The 19,870-nt window shown below is 40.2% G+C and overlaps 1 protein-coding gene across 3 annotated transcripts; it reads left to right on the top strand.

Moving 5' to 3' along the window:
• The first annotated feature begins 98 nt into the window (after positions 1 to 98).
• cacna1fa (calcium channel, voltage-dependent, L type, alpha 1F subunit a) lies at positions 99 to 19,715 on the top strand. Of its 3 annotated transcripts, XM_067526421.1 has the most exons (47): positions 99 to 619; positions 1,427 to 1,684; positions 1,838 to 1,896; positions 4,013 to 4,152; positions 4,235 to 4,380; positions 4,705 to 4,857; positions 4,944 to 5,140; positions 5,237 to 5,340; positions 5,439 to 5,581; positions 5,666 to 5,734; positions 5,819 to 5,882; positions 5,984 to 6,010; positions 6,687 to 6,847; positions 6,940 to 7,165; positions 7,973 to 8,180; positions 8,287 to 8,407; positions 8,520 to 8,592; positions 8,743 to 8,806; positions 8,901 to 8,958; positions 9,041 to 9,137; positions 9,247 to 9,376; positions 9,494 to 9,553; positions 9,662 to 9,768; positions 10,005 to 10,092; positions 10,260 to 10,367; positions 10,502 to 10,554; positions 10,669 to 10,815; positions 11,339 to 11,540; positions 11,648 to 11,806; positions 11,901 to 12,011; positions 12,111 to 12,194; positions 12,453 to 12,473; positions 12,591 to 12,725; positions 12,833 to 12,898; positions 13,072 to 13,163; positions 13,548 to 13,707; positions 14,614 to 14,741; positions 14,993 to 15,089; positions 15,184 to 15,286; positions 15,394 to 15,495; positions 15,728 to 15,852; positions 16,174 to 16,520; positions 16,612 to 16,776; positions 16,965 to 17,335; positions 17,511 to 17,623; positions 17,718 to 18,047; positions 18,891 to 19,715. In XM_067526421.1, exons 1-47 carry the CDS (start codon positions 601 to 603, stop codon positions 19,095 to 19,097), a joined length of 6,198 nt encoding a protein of 2,065 aa, XP_067382522.1. In that variant the 5' UTR covers positions 99 to 600; the 3' UTR covers positions 19,098 to 19,715. The 3 variants fall into 3 exon arrangements, with proteins under 3 accessions (XP_067382522.1, XP_067382521.1, XP_067382523.1); XM_067526420.1 differs by having other exon boundaries at positions 9,247 to 9,553; XM_067526422.1 differs by lacking the exon at positions 4,705 to 4,857 and having other exon boundaries at positions 9,247 to 9,553.
• Positions 19,716 to 19,870: the final 155 nt, after the last annotated feature.

The raw sequence follows: 19,870 nt of genomic DNA, 5'->3' as shown, positions 1-19,870 counted from the left end.
TTGGCTTTCGCAAGCTTAAAATGATGCAGCAGTGCAGTATAATAACATAGGCCATAATAAACAATAGGCACCTGCCCAATGACATCGCGCCCCCTGCTGACGTCTCTTGGTACCGCAGCATCTTCTGTCCAAAGTCCTGGGCTACAGTAAGATACGTTAACTTGCACTACACCGTCCTAATTTATTTAAATGTTTTTTCTCAGCGTTTTCTATTTAAATATAAGTGAAGCAGAACCGGAGAGTTTTGCCGAGTTTACCTCCCCCTTCCCCTTGAAAGATTTCCTCTGTCATCCTTTTAAACAGCTCAGCTGGTTTAATCCTGACGATTGGCCACCGAGGAGATGAGGACCAATTTGTTTTAATGTTCCTCGCCGTTATGTGCCTACACAGATGAAACAAATTCCACTTTTCATTTGCACGCAGTAAAAGAAATTACCAGAAAGCGGCTTTAATTGGATTTGAAGGCTACAGGCAGGCGGTGGGCAGGATGGCCCGGAGCCTCTCAGCTGCACCGGCGCGCTGCGTGTGGAGATGAACTGACAGGCTGCACATGGTGCTTGTGGGTTTTCTGAAGTGATTTCGTGGTGGTAAACTGCGGACATGGATGGGGCAAAGAAAGGTAGGGAGAGACGGTGTTGCAAGAATATGCACATCTTTATCTATGGAAAAACGGACAGGACTCCATATGCTGTAAAGCTACGCGGTATAATAGCTTTACAGCATATAAAAATAGCAATGATAAGAATATTACACGTATAAGTGGATTTATACCTTCTCTGAAGGTATGGAATGATACAAGAAAACTGGATTAACATCGCTCATCAGTCTTCCACAAACAAAAGCATCTGCTCTTAGAACAATTAGACAAATTATGTCTTTTAAATAGGCCAGTCAGCTGAAGCTCATGCTTATTTGCTCATGTTTTATTTGGATAGTCCTGTGTAGTTTTGACATGGGTGGGATAATGACTCTACCTGCAGGCTTATTCTCTATGCAGGGCTTTGTTAACAGGTGTCCACAGGCCTACTTGGGGACAGCGCTTGGCTAAGTGGTACACTTCTCCCAGTAAAGAAGTAGGTCACATCTGGCCTTCAGGACAGAATACCTGTCTGTTAGTACAGCCATGTGTCCAATGCTCTCCTGGCTGTGTTGGAGAATAAAATGTGTCCTGATATTAGCAATTAAATAATTGCATGATGCCTCGCACACAAACCAAAGCTGAGCACAGGGTTGTATTGTTAGGTTTGTTTTTAACTTTGAGTGCCTACCCACATGTCACACCTAGTATCTATATCTGCCACCCTAGATCCTCATCATACATCATACTCTCAGTGGTCATGTACCTACAGTATATTGTCGATTCATGTACAACATGACTGAAAACAAACAACATCATTACTGTATGTTTTTGTATTTCTCTTGATAGATGCCCCCCCGGTGGGGGATGGAGGCAGATCAGACACCCTTGGGTCCACGGGCTCATCCAGAAAAAGAGGAGGGGGGGCCAAGAAGGCGATGCAGGCGAACAAGTCTGCCCTCAGGGCCCCCCGGGCCCTTTGCTGCCTGACGCTCAGCAACCCCATCCGTATGGCAGCACTGGCCCTTGTGGAGTGGAAATATCCATTTTCTGCTAGTCACTTAGAGCATTGGTATATGTGCATACAAGCAACTGTGTCTGCATATGGTATGAGGCAAACTGATAATGTGTTAGTGGGTTGAGTTTCATTATTCAGTTGTTCTCAGAGAGATGCATGTTCAGGGCCTGTTGTATCCTTAACTGCAATCCTTAGGCCCTTTGATATTTTCATTCTAATTTCCATTTTTGCCAACTGTGTAGCCATGGGTGTTACTAAGCCATATCCAGATGACGACTCTAATGCTACCAATCACCAACTGGTGAGTTTCTAGTGAAGAGAAACACTATACAGTACATCAGTTTAACCATTTTCCTACTTTTCTCTAATTTTGTTTTAGGGAAAACCTTATTCAATTCAATTCAATTCAACTTTATTTATATAGCACCAATTCACAACAAAGTCATCTCAAGGCACTTTACAGAATAAATTCAAGACTATAAAGATGTTTAGAGAGAACCCAACAAATCCCCCTTGAACAAGCCCTAGGCAGCAGTGGAGAGGAAAAGCTCCCTTTAATGGAAGAAACCTCCAGCAGAACCAAGCTCAGGGTGGGCAGCATTCTGCCTTGACCGGTTAGGGTGATTGGAAAGTGGAGAGAGAAAAGAAAAAGAGCAACAACAAAAAATAGGGCAGGTTGGTAGGACCAGTAGCTGCACACTGGAAAACACACAGCTTCAAAGCCCGGGGACACTTGCAGAAAGGGACAGAGAGAGGGGTACAGAGAAGGAGAAAGACAATTACGGGAGAAAACACACATAGTTAATGTCATACAGTGACAGGGTGTGAGGAGAGAAGAGAGGGACAAGAGGAGGAAAGGAGCTCAGTGTATTGGGGGTGGGTGGCATCACTTTGGGCAGGATGCTCCTAATTTTGGCAATGTTCCGTATTTGGAAGAAGGCTGTTCTAGAGATTTGTTTTATATGTAAGGTAAAAAACAAATCCTGCTCAAAACTAACTCCAAGGTTCTTTGCAGTAGTACTGGAGGCCAGACTTATGGCATCTAGAGTAACGATATGGTTAAACATTCGTATTTTGAGATTTTTGGGCCCAAATACTATGACTTCAGTTTTGTCTGAGTTTAGAAGTAATAAAATGTGGGACATCCAGGCCTGTATGTCTTGTAGGCTTGAAGGTTGATCAACTGATATTATTCATCCGGTTCCATAGATAGATATAGCTGGGTATCATCAGCATAGCAATGGAAATTTATTTATTATTTTATTATTTATATGTGGGAACACGGTGCACTGATGTAAAAATTGTAAAAAACTGAATCTTGATTTAATCACCACATTTACACATATGTAAGAGTAATCTTCTTTATTGTTGAAGATTTTTAAGGCTTGATTCTCACTAAGAACATCTCTAGCTCTCCTGACATAACTTTCTGTCATGAGTTATTAGAGGACATTAATATATGTGTGTGATTCATGACAAAAGTGTAGGAAATGGCAGCTTTACTGGCAAATGAAATGTTATTCATTAGGAGGCCAGAAGTCAAGTAGTGTTCTGCTGACTGTAGCAACATTTAGTGAGTCAGTAATAATGCTATGTGGGGTAATAAGGGTATTAAAGGGAAGTGTTATGGTGTGACCTCAGCTAGGTAACCCTGTCAAGGATCATGACTGACTTAAACACCAACTCTCTGCCTCATCTCACTTACTCTCTAAATGAAGCATGATGGTCTAGCAATTACTCTTACTGCAAATATGATCTAACGGCAACATCACTTTTATATTTACAAATGTCACACTTTAAATGCTAATGAATGGTTCACAACTATGCTTACAATCACAGTGATTTTAGTTAATAGGCAAAGCGGGACACATGCACACTTGGAACAGGATAGATGTTGGTAGATCTCTTTATTGGATTTCACACAGGAGCTAATCTGGCTGTTTACAGACACTTACTGTATTATTAGTTTTTGAATTAGGTTTCGGGATTTTGCTTAGTTTTCTTGATGGATAGCATTTTGCATTAAACCACATCGTCTATGGATTATTGTAGCAGCCTTGGGTAAAGTAGTGACAGTAGTGATTAGCAGCATTAAGATGAAGGTTGCAGAAATGGGATTAAGTGACAGGCTTAAAAGTGTTCTAGGCAGTGGGTTAAAGGTGGGGAAGCCACTGCAACTGCACCTTAATGATAATGCACACGATTTAATGAAAACAAAAAAGTCATGACGTGAAAAAAATCCCACTTGTCCATTTGGTGAAATAATTCAGTTTCTGCATGTCACTGTAATAATAGCTTGACATATTTTTCAGTGCTGTTCTATATTTAATTCTTTCAGACACACTCACTAACTTGTAAAAAAAGGTCATACCAATTTTGCCTAACCATCCCCACGTCATCTTGCCTTTTGTTCCCAGGAACAAGTCGAGTACGTCTTCCTCGTCATCTTCACCGTGGAGACCTTCACTAAAATTCTTGCCTACGGCTTAGTCATGCATCCCAGCGCCTACATACGCAGTGGATGGAACTTGCTTGATTTCGTTATCGTCATCGTCGGGTATTTTGATGCTTCATGATGTCAAGATTTACACCTACGGATGGTGTGTCAATAATACCAGCTATTTTGTGTGTCTGTGCAGGTTGTTCAGTGTAATAGCAGAGGCGATGACAGACCACAAGCCAGGGGAGGCCCATCATGCTGCTGGAAAACCTGGAGGCCTGGACGTCAAAGCTCTCAGAGCTTTCAGGGTGTTACGGCCGCTCCGACTTGTATCCGGAGTGCCAAGTGTGTTTATCATCTATTAGTGTTATTAGTGTGTGTATTAGATGGGTAACCCTGCTGTTCATCCTACACCCACCTTTAAAAAGGTACCACGTAAAAAGGAATCACAAACATTTCGGTTTAATGTCAGGTGCCATCTATTGGATGTGAGCTTGCATTTGGATCTAGGCTTTTGCATAAGTCCTTCATGAAATTGATACATCTTGCAGTGGGAGGGTTTGGAAAGGGGGTGTTTGTTTTCGCTATAAAATGGAAAGTAGTTTTTGTTAAATCAACACAAAAAAAGTCAATAGAAAGAACTACATAAGTGTGTGTTTGTCTCATCAGGTTTACAAATTGTGTTGAACTCCATCATGAAAGCCATGGTGCCCCTCCTCCACATTGGTATGCTGGTCATGTTTGTCATCATCATCTATGCTATCATCGGCCTTGAGCTTTTTATCGGCAGGATGCACAAGACGTGTTATGCCGTCAGCACAGGTGTCTAAATTGTGTCAAAAACTGTGGTTACCTGGTCCATTATTTAATGGAATGTCAACTCACTGTCTGTTTGTGTGCTGCTCTAGGTCTCATAATAGAAGATGATCCGTCACCTTGTGCCTTTGCTGGGAATGGTCGCTTTTGTGTCGGAAATGGGACTGATTGCAGGGGCAAGTGGGAAGGCCCCAATGGTGGGATCACGAACTTTGATAATGTTTTCTTTGCCATGCTGACTGTTTTCCAGTGTATCACAATGGAGGGTTGGACAGATGTGCTCTACTGGGTAAACAAACCCATTCCAACCCCCCTCCCAGTTATAGCACCTTTGCTTTTGACTCTTGATTGTAAAAACCTAACCACACTTTGTCTCTGCACACAGATGAATGATGCTATTGGCTACGAGATTCCATGGATTTACTTTGTATCTCTGGTCATCTTTGGATCATTTTTCATCATCAATCTTGTATTGGGTGTTTTGAGCGGGTGAGAAGTCACTGCACTACAGGTCTCAATGGGACTCATACTAAATCCTTGTGCTGTTCTATGTTTCCCTAAACCTGTGCATGTATGTACGTACATAGTGAGTTCTCCAAGGAAAGAGAGAAAGCTGTGGCACGTGGTGAACTGCAGAAGGCACAAGAGAGCAAGCAGATGGAGGAAGATATGATTGGCTACATGGACTGGCTCATAGAGGCCGAGGATGTCGATGAAGAAGGAAACAAACGTTAGTTTAACACACTACCATATTGACGCAGTCAAAGTCAGGCATCCACATGTTATACATAATCTGCCTCTTTTTTCTTCGAAGGGGCTGCAATTGCTAAGAAAAAGATGATGAAGAAGTTTGGTTGGTACAAACACAGTGAGGATGGAGGAGGTATGTCAGCCGTCAATGACTGTTCCTGTAGTTGTTCTATCCAATACTCTCTAACAGACAGTATTTTCTCCGTGTGTTGAACAGAGTCAGACTCCGATGATGACATAGCGTACCTCGATGATGACAGTGGGTGCTGTGCTTCACTCATGTAAGGCAACAGAGAAACAACATTGTTTCAACACTCGTTGTTCAGAAAGTGATTAACTTATTTCATTAATTTGTCCCTCTCTTGTTGTCTTTTATTTTTAGGGCAAAGATGATGGCCAATAGCTTTTGGTAAGATTTGTAGTACAACGCAATATACCGAGTGCACTGGGTAGTGAGATGAAAAGCCTGAGCTTTTTTTAGTTTATCTTTACCCAAAATGACACATTGTTTAAACAATATGTTTAATTACCAGTTGAGGACTACAGGTCATTTGTAATTGGCAACTTGTTTGAGTTGACGTATAACAGCTATAAATGGCTTTTGACAACAGGCACTGGTTGTTGTGATTAGTAAACAAAAAAAGTCTGTTGTTTTTCCATTGACATATTGGTGTTTTACTATTTTGATATTCAGACTTGATATTCCTTTATACATACTTTGCCCATCAATTTCTAATCAATAATCCTAATGATAAAGTGAAAACAATTTACTAAATTATTCAGACCCTTTGATGTGGCACCTCAAAGTTTGGTCAGGTTTATGAATTTTGTTTTATGGCTCTTTGAGATATGTTTAGGACTCATTTTTAATTCTGCCATTTATCGTTTTGTTAACAGCTCGGGCTTCCCCTTACACTGTATGTGCTACCGAAAGAAGCATGCTAATTGGTTCAGTGCTTCATCTTAGGCCTTGAACATTCTATTTTTAGTAGTCAGGTGTTGCACTAATTTAGGCTCTTTCTGCTGTACTGTAAATCTAAGAAAAAACCTGAACACTGAAATACACACGTTCCTTCTTTCTTCAGTGACCAGTTGTGCCAGCTGAATCACACATTAAGGAAGAATTGCCGTGTGGCTGTAAAGACCACGAACTTCTACTGGCTGGTGCTTTTGCTGGTGTTTCTTAACACAGTAGCCAGTGCCTCCGAGCATTACGGACAGCCAAAGTGGCTCACAGAAATGCAAGGTAAGAGCACACACCTCTTTTTTAACTTAACCACTGCTGACTTGCTTTATTTAAAAAAAAAAATAAAATCCACATCTGTGTTTCATTCTCAGAGCGAGCCAACAAGATCCTGCTGCTGCTGTTCACATTGGAGATGCTGATGAAGATGTACGCCTTTGGCCTGCAGATCTATTTCATGGCGCTCTTCAACCGCTTTGATTGTTTTGTGGTGTGCGGCGGCATCCTCGAGACACTGCTTGTAGAGATGGATTTTATCCCACCTATCGGCATCTCTGTGCTGCGCTGCATCCGACTGCTCAGGATATTTAAGATGACTCGGTAATTGATCACAGAGCTCTGGGATAAGTTTAATGATAACCCACCTGGAGCTTTACAGTCAGCTGGATGAAGCAGGCAATAACTAACCACTGCTGATCTATCCTATCTATAACAAAATAAGTTGGGACAATTTGTTTGTCAATTTGTTTAATGTAAATAAGAACAGAATATCATTAACCCATATTTTATTTACAACAGAAGATAAACAACATATCAGATGTTGAAACTGAGATATTTTACCATTTGATGGCAGCAACACATCTTGACAAGTTGGAACAGGGGCAACAAAAGGATGGAAAAGTAATGGCTGCAAATAAAAAACAAATGGAGGAACATTTGACCACTAATTAGGTTAACTGGCAACAGGTCAGTAAAATGACTGGATATAAAAGGAGCATTTCAGAGAGGCAGAGCCTCTCGAGTGTAAATATAGGCGAAGGTTCACCAATCTGTGACAAACTGTATCTAATAATTGTGGAACAATTAAAAAAAAATCTTCCTCAATGTAAAAATTCGAAGACTTTAAAGATCCCACCATCTACAGTGTATAATACCATCAAAAGATTCAGAGAATCAGGAGGAATCTGCACAAGGGACAAAGCCTTGAAATGATAAAATCTCTCAGTTTCAACATCTGATGTGTTGTTGATGTTCTATTGTGAATAAAATATTTGATGAGATGAGATTTGCAAATCATTGCTTTTTCTTTTTATTTACGTTTTTATCTACACATCGTCCCAACTTTTTGAATTGGGGTTGTAAAGGGCTGAATGTTGTATCTATGCACCATCTTTTTTTACTTTCTAGACACTGGGCTGCCTTGTCTGACCTGGTCAACTCACTCCTCAACTCCATGAAAGCTATCTGCTCCCTTTTGCTCCTTCTCTTCCTCTTCCTCATTATCTTTGCCTTGCTGGGTATGCAATTGTTTGGAGGCAAATTCAACTTTGATGAGACCCAGATGAAGAGAAGTACGTTTGACTCCTTTCCCCAGGCTCTGCTCACGTGTTTCCAGGTGATTTACATCTCAACTCATGCACAGTGTATGAAGGAATCGATTACAGCTTAAAATTAATTACAGGTAAGTTTTTTTCTTCCTTTCTCATGACCTTTCTTTGCAGATCCTCACTGGAGAGGACTGGAATGCTGTGATGTATGATGGCATTATGGCCTATGGTGGGCCGGTCTTCCCCAACATGGTAGTCTGCATTTACTTTGTCATCCTCTTTGTCTGTGGTAACTGTATCCTTTACAATGAAGTGATAGCACTGTTTCTGATCCTCGTGCAGTCACACATTTTTATAAACCTTTTATTCCCAGTGAAGAAAATATGACACCTTTATTTTGTGATCAGACATCCTGCTCAATGTCTTCTTGGCTATCGCTGTGGACAACTTGGCAGGAGGTGGTGGAAAGAAAAAAATAGAGTAAGTTTCTTATAAGAAAAGTGAAGGTGAGGAGTGGTATCAGACACATTTATACCCTGCTTATGTTTTTTTTTTTTTCTTGCTGCAGTCCCACTGATGAGTGTGCTAAAGACAGAATTGTCTCTCATTTGTTTTGGCTTTTTTTTCTAGAGAGAAAAAGGAAGAGGAAGAAGAATGGGATGAGGATGAAGAGAAAGAGGATGAAGATGCAGGGGTAGATGATCTTTTTTTATATCTTTTCAAGCACCATATAGTATAAAAAGTGAGCCACCAAATGTACAACAGCTGATCTTGGCTTCTGTTTGCAGAACGAGGACGATGACTGGCAGGAAAACGAGGAGCTGAGGGCCATCGAGGGACTGGAGGGTACGTGTGATGGCGGTGATGCGCTATAGGAGAAACTCTAGACCAGTTGATGAAGATTTAAAATGGCTGTTTGTTATTGCAGGAGTTGCTCCATTAAAGCCTGAGTTCTCTGGGCCTAAAGAGAAGATTGTACCAATCCCTGATGGAAGCTCCTTCTTCATTCTTGGAAAGAAAAACTGGTAATGTTGCCAGTATCTGTAAATGTGCCCAGTTAGCCTGGTTCTCCTAAACTTCTATAACAGTGCTAAAATGATCCACCTCATTTTGTCATTTCATTCTCATTCTCAGTTTGCGTGTTGCCTGCCATAACCTAATCCATCACCCCTACTTCACCAACTTCATCCTCATCTTCATCATCCTCAGTAGTATCTCCCTTGCTGCTGAGGATCCAATCAAATCCCACTCATTCAGGAACATTGTAAGACCAAACACACCTGAGCTTGATCTGCATTTCCTCCTCATATCCACTTCACGTCTGTCTTGTCACAGTTACCATTATGATACTAAAACTGTTCCTAATCTCTTGTGTCCTCAGGTGCTTGGTTATGCTGATTATGTGTTCACATCTGTTTTCACCGTGGAGATTGTACTAAAGGTAATGTTACAGTAGGAAAACAACCAGTGCTAAGACACGGTGGCATTTCACATAGATAGAGAGATAAAACTTTCGAACTTCTCTCTCCTCTTCCTCGGTTGGGTCCAGATGACGGTCTACGGAGCTTTTCTTCACACTGGCTCCTTCTGTCGAAATGCCTTCAACCTCCTCGACCTGCTGGTCGTCAGCGTGTCTCTCACATCCTTCTTTCTGCAGTGAGTAGATAACTGCCCAACACAAACTCGATGACATGTAGCTCTGAGTGACGTCTCATTAAAGCGTAGTACTTCCTAGGGATCAGTTAAAGTAAGGTATTTACTTTACATAATGTAGGATCACATATTATCTGTAATCCAGTACAACCTGCTCCTGTTTCTCCCATTATTACAAATGTATATGTATGTCTGAAATTTGTATTATGTTTTCTTCTATTGATCCTTGCTGGTTTCAGTTCAAGTGCAATCTCTGTGGTGAAGATACTTCGAGTGTTACGTGTGCTCAGGCCTCTTCGAGCCATTAACAGAGCCAAAGGACTAAAAGTAAATTCTTCTGTTTATCTTTCTTTTTTTGTTGTTGTTACAAAAAGTGTTTTTACACGGTTTTATTGTACAGATGTAGCTATACAGCATATCGTAGATATTTATTAGGTGTAACTGGAGTGTAGTTAGTTGCTCACATGTGCATTTTATTGATTGTGTGTTCACAGAATGTGGTGCAGTGTGTCTTTGTGGCGATCCGCACAATCGGCAACATTTTGATTGTCACAACACTCCTTCAGTTTATGTTTGCATGTATCGGAGTTCAGCTCTTTAAGGTACATGGCCGTGCTTTCGGCCTCTGGTTTGAAAGCCTCCACCGTTTTATTATCTGTCCTACTGGTTTTAAAAGAGAAATTTCCAGTACGTTGTTCTATTGTATACAGTAACCTGTCTCTGTTCCATATTACAGGGCAGATTCTACAGCTGCACAGATGAAGCCAAACATACTCCAGAGGAGTGCAAGTCAGTTTTCTTTATTCATTTTTTATTTGTTCACACAATATAAAGCACTTGACAGTCTCTTAAAAAGTTGTTATGTCATAAATTCTGTGTTTGTGTGTGTGTGTTTGGTTTTAGGGGAATGTTTGTGGTCTATAAAGACGGGGACATGAACCACCCCATGGTGAAAGAAAGGATTTGGGAAAACAGTGAATTCAACTTTGACAATGTGCTGATGGGAATGCTGGCTCTGTTCACAGTGTCAACGTTTGAAGGCTGGCCACAGTGAGTAGCAACCTTCTCGTTAACTTTAGGGATTTTTTTCTGTTAGCGATAAGGCTGGTTATTTTATTATTTTGGTTGTCAACAAATATTCCATGAAAAGAAAACCAAAAACAACTTATTAGTTACTTATTTTGGTGGCACTAAGTCTCAAGTATATTGCCTTCTACTAATGACATAAATGTTCAACTTATATTTCAACACATATTCAACTTGCTATAGTTTTAAGCAAATAATGATTTCTAGAGACCATTTTAGCTGAAAATTAATGCACAATTAATGCTACTGATACACATAAGCTACAGTGTTCATATTATGAGAAGTAAGCATATGTCACTGGTGTTTTTGTGTTCAGCTGCAAAGTACTTTATTAGTTGAATCAGTTTGGTGTTTTTATTTGGTCTTTCGACAGTGAGAAAAATCAACAGCTTTATACTTTCTATTTTTTCTATACTTTATTTTCCTGAAAACAATGTTTGATAAATTGAGAAATTTATCCCCTTCGTGATTTATTTTGTCGTTAAAGGCTCCTTTACCGGGCCATAGATGCCAATGCCATAAACCGAGGGCCCATCTACAACTACAGAGTAGAAATCTCCATTTTTTTCATCATCTACATCATCATCATTGCCTTCTTCATGATGAACATTTTTGTGGGTTTTGTCATCATCACATTTCGAGAACAAGGAGAGGCTGAGTTTAAAAACTGTGAACTCAACAAAAATCAAGTCAGTTATTTTACAAAACCTTGATTTATAATTTGTCTTTTAATTCAATTCTGAATTTATTTTATTGCTTTAAAGTAAATAACATTACATCTTCTGCCCTACTCCAGCGTCAATGTGTGTACTATGCACTGAAAGCTCAGCCTATAAAGATTTACATTCCCAAAAACCCATCCCAGCTCAAATTTTGGAAAATTATCAACTCCAGTCAGTTTGAATACGTCATGTTTGTGCTGATTCTGGGAAACACTCTCACACTGGCCATTCAGGTAACATTTCACACGTATTTCTGTAAAAATATAGAATTATTGAAACTCTTCCAGCGTTGTGATGTGACATTTTGTGTTTTCTCCCTTCTCTCAGCATTATGAGCAGTCTAAATTGTTCACTTCAATCATGGATATCCTCAACATGATCTTCACTGTGGTTTTCACCATAGAGATGATTATCAAGTTACTGGCTCTGAGGGCTCATGTGAGGTTTCTTTATTTTAACTTAAAAACCAGCATTCAAAGCAGCTGTTACCGTTGACCATTACCGTATATCTCTGTTTGCTTATTTAATCCTCTGCAGCACTATTTCATTGATCCTTGGAATTCTTTTGACGCATTGATCGTCGTGGGGAGTGTGTTGGATATTGCAGTTTCTGAGTTTAGTGTAAGTTTGTTCACCTCTTATTAGCACTGCCTGATGAAAGAAGAAGGAACATATAGTTTTCAGTATTTCCTCAACTACATTATTTATGAAATTATTAATCTGAGTTGTTTTGTATCTGCTTGCTGTTTATTGAAATTGATTCTTTACAGGTATTTTACTGTCAAAATGTAACCATTTGTGCTGAAGCCTGATTGCGTTTTAACTTTCTTTCCACATGTTGTTTCTGCCTGGTGTTGATTGCCTGAACTCCTGATCCAGGGAGGAGGTGGCCATGGTGAGGTGAGAGCTGAAAACACACACTGAGGCTTCAGATGTGTCTCAGGTTTCTGATTTATTCTTTAGGATGTACAAGTGATGCAATGTGTGTATTTATTTTCCTGTGTTTGTCCTTTTAAGGGTGGCGGTAAAGGAGAAAGCGGGAAAGTGTCCATCACGTTCTTCCGATTGTTCCGAGTCTTGAGGTTGGTCAAACTGCTGAGCAAAGGAGAGGGTATTCGAACTCTTCTCTGGACTTTTGTTAAGTCCCTCCAGGTCAGTGCAGCATAGAGCAAATCATTTACATAATACGGAAACTATTAGGTTAAGGTGTGATTACAAAATGTTGTCATTAATCAAACTCTTGATTCTTATCTGCTCAGGCCCTGCCTTATGTAGGTCTGCTCATTGCCATGATCTTTTTCATCTATGCTGTGATTGGGATGCAGGTCAGTGGTGGTACAGGATTATTTGATCAAGTCTGTGCTTTTTCATTTTAACCACCTCAGAATTCATCAAATGAGCAAAGCAGTCTGTACAAATTTTACTAAATTGTTAGCCACATTGTTTCTCTGTTTTTAACTGTTTATGCCTCTCACTGAGCGCACGTCTCTCATTTTAGACATTTGGGAAAGTGGCCATTGATGACGACACACATATAAACAGAAACTGCAACTTTCAGACTTTCTTCATGGCAGTTCTGGTGCTTTTTAGGTGAGTCATTTTATTCAGAGAGAGACAGAATGGGTTCTGACACACTTTGTTCTCCGTATATCAGATATGAATGTCCTAACAACAAATCTTCCTCCATTCTATTTAGCCAAAACATTAGCTAAACACAATTTATATATATATATATATAAATATAATATAAATATTATATTGTACTTATATTTTAACTTGGTTTACATCAACAGCAATTTCATTTAATAACACTTTGTAATTCTATATGTAGCTGACAGTCTTTCCTCAGTTATCTGGTGGATTTTTGAAAGAGCTGCTGTTAGCTCATTAAACAATCAGCTCTCTTCCTATAAAACAGAAATCGGAAGATCTCGACAATCTAAATCAACAGTGTGTTCTGTGTGTGTCCTTTAGGTGTGCCACAGGAGAGCAGTGGCAGGAGATCATGTTAGCAGCGCTGCCTGGAAGACGCTGCGACCCAGAAGCTGATATTGAACCTGGTGAAGAGTTCACCTGTGGTAGTAACTTGTCCTACATCTACTTCATCAGCTTCTTCATGCTCTGTGCTTACCTGGTGAGTGGAGCCGAGGAGGATGAAGAACGACTGTTAAATGTAGTAAATGCTTTCCATCCTTTGATTTAGCTTAATACAACCTACTGATACTGAATATAATTTATGTACAATTAATTCAGACTTGTGTTTTGCAGATTATGAGGTGAAGTGGGATAGAAGTCCAATGAAAGTAGAGGGCATAGTGTTGTAACAGCAGTGAAGCATGCAGTTTTAAAAGCTTACCTTGTCTTCTCCAAATCCCAGCTCCCACATCTGTGGATTTTGTTAATCCAGACAGCAAATCAAACAATCCTGATTTAAATTTTTGTGTTAGGCTTCTACGACTGTTGAGCTATTTGAAGAGATTAAACAGGTTAAATGAAGGTGGACCTTGTGTCAAATCTAAGACAAATATGTAGTAAATAATACAGCTACAGTCCAGTCTGTTACAGGTTACCTTCTTAAAATAATCACTAATGAAGGGAGTTTGGTGCTTATAATGTAAAATATAAACCAGTCCCACTAAGTTTCTGCACAGAAACTGAATATTTGCACAGATGCACACACATCTTTCTCTTGTCAAAACCCAAAATTCATTGCAATTTTTATCTCACTGCCAATGCACCTCAGACATTTAATTTCAACCATGTTAAAGTTTGCAATATGAGATCTTTAATCGCTTCCTTCCACATAGCCTGATCTCCAACCACAGTGTACAGGTTCATGCTCAGCCCATCTTTTCATGTGTGGCTTTCCTTACTTTAATGGTTTCTTGTCTTGTGGACACCTTGTGTGTGGTCTTTGAAATTTTGCAGAAAACCTCCGAGACCTTTCCAGATGCTAAAATAAACCCTCTGACCTCTGTGTCCAGCAAGTTACTCATTCTAATCAACAACCTGCTTATAAAATTATTCTTCTCTCTGTCAGATCATCAACTTGTTCATTGCTGTCATCATGGATAACTTTGAATACTTGACACGAGACTGGACTGTGCTCGGTACTCACCACCTCGACGAGTTCAAGAGAGTCTGGTCTGACTATGATCCAGAGGCCACGTAAGACTAATGCTTAATTTCTCTTTCATACTGAATCGTCTTTGACAAGATCACCTGTCTTTGCTCCCTCAAACTTACATGTGTAGTAGTACACACAACACATGTAGGTCGTAAGGCTGTTGATAAACAGCAGACATAAAAAGAGCATTTTGCAGCAATATGCAAACACTACTGTTCTCACTGTTTCCATAAAACCCATGGTCCCTTTTATCCTTCGGTAAATGTCTGTTTGTGTTTGTCTGCTCATGCAGTGGTCGTATAAAGCACATTGATGTTGTCACAATGCTGCGCAGAATACAGCCACCTCTTGGTTTTGGAAAACTGTGTCCTCATCGTGTTGCCTGCAAGGTAAATTTCACAAGTTCGGTGTTTCACATTAGGTGTTAGGAACACGAAAAGATGAACAGATCTCACTCAGTCTACCTCATATTGTGTCTCTCAGAGACTAGTAGCTATGAATGTGCCACTGCACACAGATGGGACTGTCACCTTCAATGCTACTCTGTTTGCTCTTGTGCGAACTTCACTCAAGATTAAGACTGAAGGTTAGACCACATACAGAAACACAGAATCTAATGCACACTTGGTTGAGCCTACCTCACTGAGTGGTATTAGGTTGCTGTTAAGGGATTTTTTTTTGCCCTCCCCTCAGGCCCCATTGACCAGCAGAATGAAGAGCTGAAGCTGATTATTAAGAAGCTCTGGAAGCGCACTAAGCCCAAACTCATCGATGAAGTCATTCCTCCCCCTAGAGGTACGTTAACAAATGGCATAGCTTTCAGCTGTGATGAAAAACTGAGAAAATAGAAACCACTCAGAATATTAAAAGAAGCATTTGCCTTTTGGGACAACTATTGTTTTTGGAAGTAACATGCCTGCATTAGAAAATTATCTGTTTTCCAAAAAGAAACAGTTTAAGCCATTAAGCCAAAACTTTTGCAATAGTTAATTTTCCATTTTTCACAATTTTTTTTTATCCTTTTCAGGTGATGAGGTGACTTGTGGGAAGGTTTATGCCAGCTTTTTGATTCAGGACTACTTTAAAAAGTTCCGCAAGAGAAAGGAGAGGGAGAGAAAATCCAAAAGGAAGGACAGGGCAGCTTCTCTGCAGGTAAATTCTGCTTTTTGATTTTAAACAGCCCCTTACCAAGGACATGTTTTATGATTTAAAAAAAACATACTCTGATTATTCATTTTTGTCACGTTGTTTTAATGGAAAAAATATCCCATATTAAAAAGAGTCCAGAATTGTTTATTTGGTATGTTTATATATATTTGATATCTGTATGTGTTCTAGTGTTAACGTATTTTGAGTAGTGAGATACTTTGTTGTTGCTTTGTGCATATGTGCTACACAATGAGTAACACTTGCGGTGATACCGTATGTTATCAATATGTTCTTTAAGTGTATGTGTGTCATTGTGTCTGTCAGCAAGGGCTGCGCTCGCTGCAGGACCTGGCCCCAGAGATGCGTCTGGCGATGGCCTGTGATATGGAAGAAGAGGAAGGTGCAGATGGAGAAATTGCAGGAGACGAAATCTTCGGCAGTGAGGCTGGAACATCAGTGACCACAACGCCTGCCTCCACACCAATGCCGCCCTTGGACATGCTGGTAGAACAGACGACTGTGATAGTGGAACCAGAGCCTGAGGCAGCCAATTGTAGAGTGGTCACAGAGCAGGTGATGGGTCTGCATGAGCATCAGAGACCGGGATCCGAGCTGGCAGGTGTCAGTGTTGTAACAGAGCAGCCTGTGAGGTCGGAACCTCTGCCAATCCGGTGTGTTTCTCTCAGAACGGCATGTTTAAATTCATACACTGTTACATGTCACAATCAGCTGGTTCCTAGCATGCCTGTTTTCTACAAACAGGGTGGACTCCATCTGTGAGTCGCCTCTTCCTCCTCCTCCACCCCCAGAGATAGACGGTGGAGGAGACGTTTTAACTGAAGAACCAATTGTGGAACCTACAACTGAAGTAACTGAGCAGGTTTATAATAGTGAAGGTGATGCTATAAGTCTGGTATCAGTAGACAGGTAAGTTTTTGTTTTTGTTTTTTCAGTTTTCATGCTAAGTTAAGCTAACTGTTCCCTTGCTTCCACTTTGTATGTAATTTACAGATATTAGAATATTCTATAGCTTGGCAAAGGATTAAATGTGCACTGTTGTTGAGCTGTTCCTTTGAAGTGATTACTGCATGCTAAATGTTTTCATACGGATATAGGTATGAGTATCCAGAACATGTTTCTCCTCTTCCAACTGAGAGTGGCTACAATGGACAAAGCCTGGATAGAGCTGGCAGCATTGGGGAGATACCATATGATTCCCAAGATGCTAGTGGTTTTGTTAGCAATGGTTACACTAACACAGCTACAAATGAACAGAACGCTGCTGAAAGCCCTACTCCCTATAACGGCAATGGATATAATGAGAACGCATACATGGGCTACAGCGAGAACGGTAGCATCATCAGCACCAACGGCAATGGAAGTACAATGAGTGGCGGCAACGGTTACAATGGGAACGGCTGTAACGGAAATGAAAACGGTGGCACACAGTTTGTCAGGAGACGTCTTCTTCCTTCTATACCAAAAGGTGAGAAACTTGATATTCTGTTTTCTTTTTCTTTTTTAATCTAAAACCATCTGTCTGGATGTTACGAGTGTAATATGGGATCTTCAGCTCATTTTTGCTGTGAGCGCTATACTTTACTAATAAATCCCACCACACACCTGAGTGTTTACTATAGCTGCCGTACTTATCGTTTCAGGTCGTAAGCCTGCCTTTAACTTCCAGTGTCTGAGGCCACAGAGCAGTGTGAACGACCTCCCCATCCCAGGAAACTATCGAGGGAACACATCCCCATCCAGATCCCGTCTACAGGTAAAACAAAGCAAACACAACACACACACTCTTAAGATGTTAGTGTTCATACATCGAGTTTTGTTTTATTGGCCTGCTGCTCTTGCTGTTTCAGACCCAGCACAGCCTGGACTCCCGGCGCAGCAGTGTGTCTTCGCTGTCATCAGCCTCCTGGGCAAACACAGCAGCCGCTGGCGCCACTCCTGTTCCAGGAATAATTGCCCCCTCGCCACACAAGGGCAAGCTCATTTACACTCCTATGATCCTGATGGACGAAGTCACAGGTACCAGCCAGCCATTGTGGAGCAACGGCTCTGCAAGCCTCCCTGCAGGAAGTCGTCCCGGTTGGTATCCCAGCAAGCCGAGAACTTTCACCAGTATGAGGATGCCGCCGGTCAACCAGGGCCTACTGGACAAAGGCAGTGCAGACAGTTTGGTGGAGTCTGTGAGTAATCGCAGAACAGTTTTTTTGGGATGAAGCAACTACTCGAAAATACATAATTGACATCTTTTCCCACCTATAGCTGCTGATAAAATATAACTTTTAACAATTGTATTAAAGTATAAATTCACAATTATTTCGGTCTAAAAACAATGGTCAGTTTGAGGAATTATATACTAAAAACCCAGTAACTCATCATCTGTATCAATTAGAAATGCATCTGAATTGATAAACTCAGAATGCTGAAGCCTTGTATTATCTTATTTAGTTATCTTTGGGAATTATTTTTTGCACAAGGACTGTGGACATTGGAAAGGGGAAGTAGAAATGCCTGGTTGGAACAGGAGGAATGATTACAGCAAGTACATTTGTTTTCATTTACATGTGGGTACTAGACCATTGTTTTAAGACCAACTTGAAAAATGGTTAACTTACTCTTTATTATACTTAGATATGTATGCTTATGTTTACTGTAAAAATTCCACAGAGGGCAAAATATCAACATTAAAAGATTAGATTAACTTTTAATGCTGATATAATTTGACGCTTGTCCTTTATATTGCTCCAACACTGAGGGAAAATCTTTTTACATCAATGTTTGATACTTTCTCATTCTACTAAGTGCACTGTAAATCCCAGTCCATCTTGTGCACTGTGACCAGGGGGCATTTCAGTTTGGCTAAGTGACTTTTTCATAAGATAAAATGATCTGTGCATTGAACACAATGATTATCAGCTAAATGTTCAGGTTGTGTTTGCATGAATGGGAGCAGGTAAAACAAAACTGTGTCTTATACAGTATGTTCGCTGTTTTGTTTTTTTTTCTCCATTTTTTCTTAAAATCAGATCTTGATCTCCGAGGGCCTTGGGATTTATGCCAGAGACCCTAAATTTGTGACCTTTGCCAAGCGAGAGATTGCCGAAGCCTGTCACATGAGCCTGGACGAAATGGAGAGTGCCGCTGCCGACCTGATAGCTCATGGAGCCAGCCAGTCCATTTCTCGCTTTGAGGATGAGCTAGCAGATGAAATGAACTGTGTGATTTCCTACTGAGCTCAACAACAAAAAATAACCAAACAATAATACTAATAACTGTGCGACAAAGTGAAGCATTAGGTATTTTATCTGTTGGGGACAAAAACAATTAAACATATTATGGATGCAATTCGAGAACATGCTTAAACATTGTACTGTATGTCTCTGGCAAACAAAATATTGTTTGAAATAGCAAAGCTTTGTTTGGTAATACCAGAACACACTCATGCATACAGCTAATTTAAAAGCATGTCAGACTGTGGCAGGACTCAACAAGGAATCCTGTGAACACCATAACTTAAAATCTGAGCAGCACAACCTGCTGAATGTGACATTGAAAGGTTGCTCTTAGTATTTTTTAAAAAAAAAGACAGTTTTCATATTTTGTACTTAAATTGTTATGACTTTATACATCGGTGTGTTAAGTTACAATCTTGGCAAATAAACTGTAACTTTAGAATGTGGTAAACTATTGCATCAATAAAACATTTATACTTTGTTACACAAATGATCTTCTGATGTGAAACATGCAGACTCCTAGAAAAAAGATTGTATAAATGTTGTTGAATTTGTCTTTAATTTGGGATTCAGCCTGTCTGATGGACTTTCCAGTGCACACAAATAAAACATGTTTTCTCAGATATCTGTTTTGTTCTTTTATTTGTAGTTGTTCTGCCTTTTGCAGGAACTTGATACCATTCTAAACAGTGTACTTAATGAAATTGAGAGGTCCTTTAGTTTTTGGTTTATTTTGCTCCCAGCAGGGCTGTAATGGATGTTGAAAACCGCAG

Source organism: Channa argus, chromosome 13 (assembly GCF_033026475.1).
Source record: "Channa argus isolate prfri chromosome 13, Channa argus male v1.0, whole genome shotgun sequence".
NCBI lineage: Eukaryota > Metazoa > Chordata > Actinopteri > Anabantiformes > Channidae > Channa > Channa argus.
Note: the sequence above shows the minus strand (reverse complement) of the source record. Positions and strands in the feature narration are given on the sequence as shown.

What these genes read in the sequence shown, in the direction of transcription:
- cacna1fa (XM_067526420.1), top strand. An exon ending in CGATGAAGAAGGAAACAAAC is followed by an intron (nt 5,582 to 5,665) that starts GTTAGTTTAACA and finishes TTTTCTTCGAAG; the next exon opens with GGGCTGCAATTGCTAAGAAA. An exon ending in GCAGTTCTGGTGCTTTTTAG is followed by an intron (nt 13,164 to 13,547) that starts GTGAGTCATTTT and finishes TGTGTCCTTTAG; the next exon opens with GTGTGCCACAGGAGAGCAGT.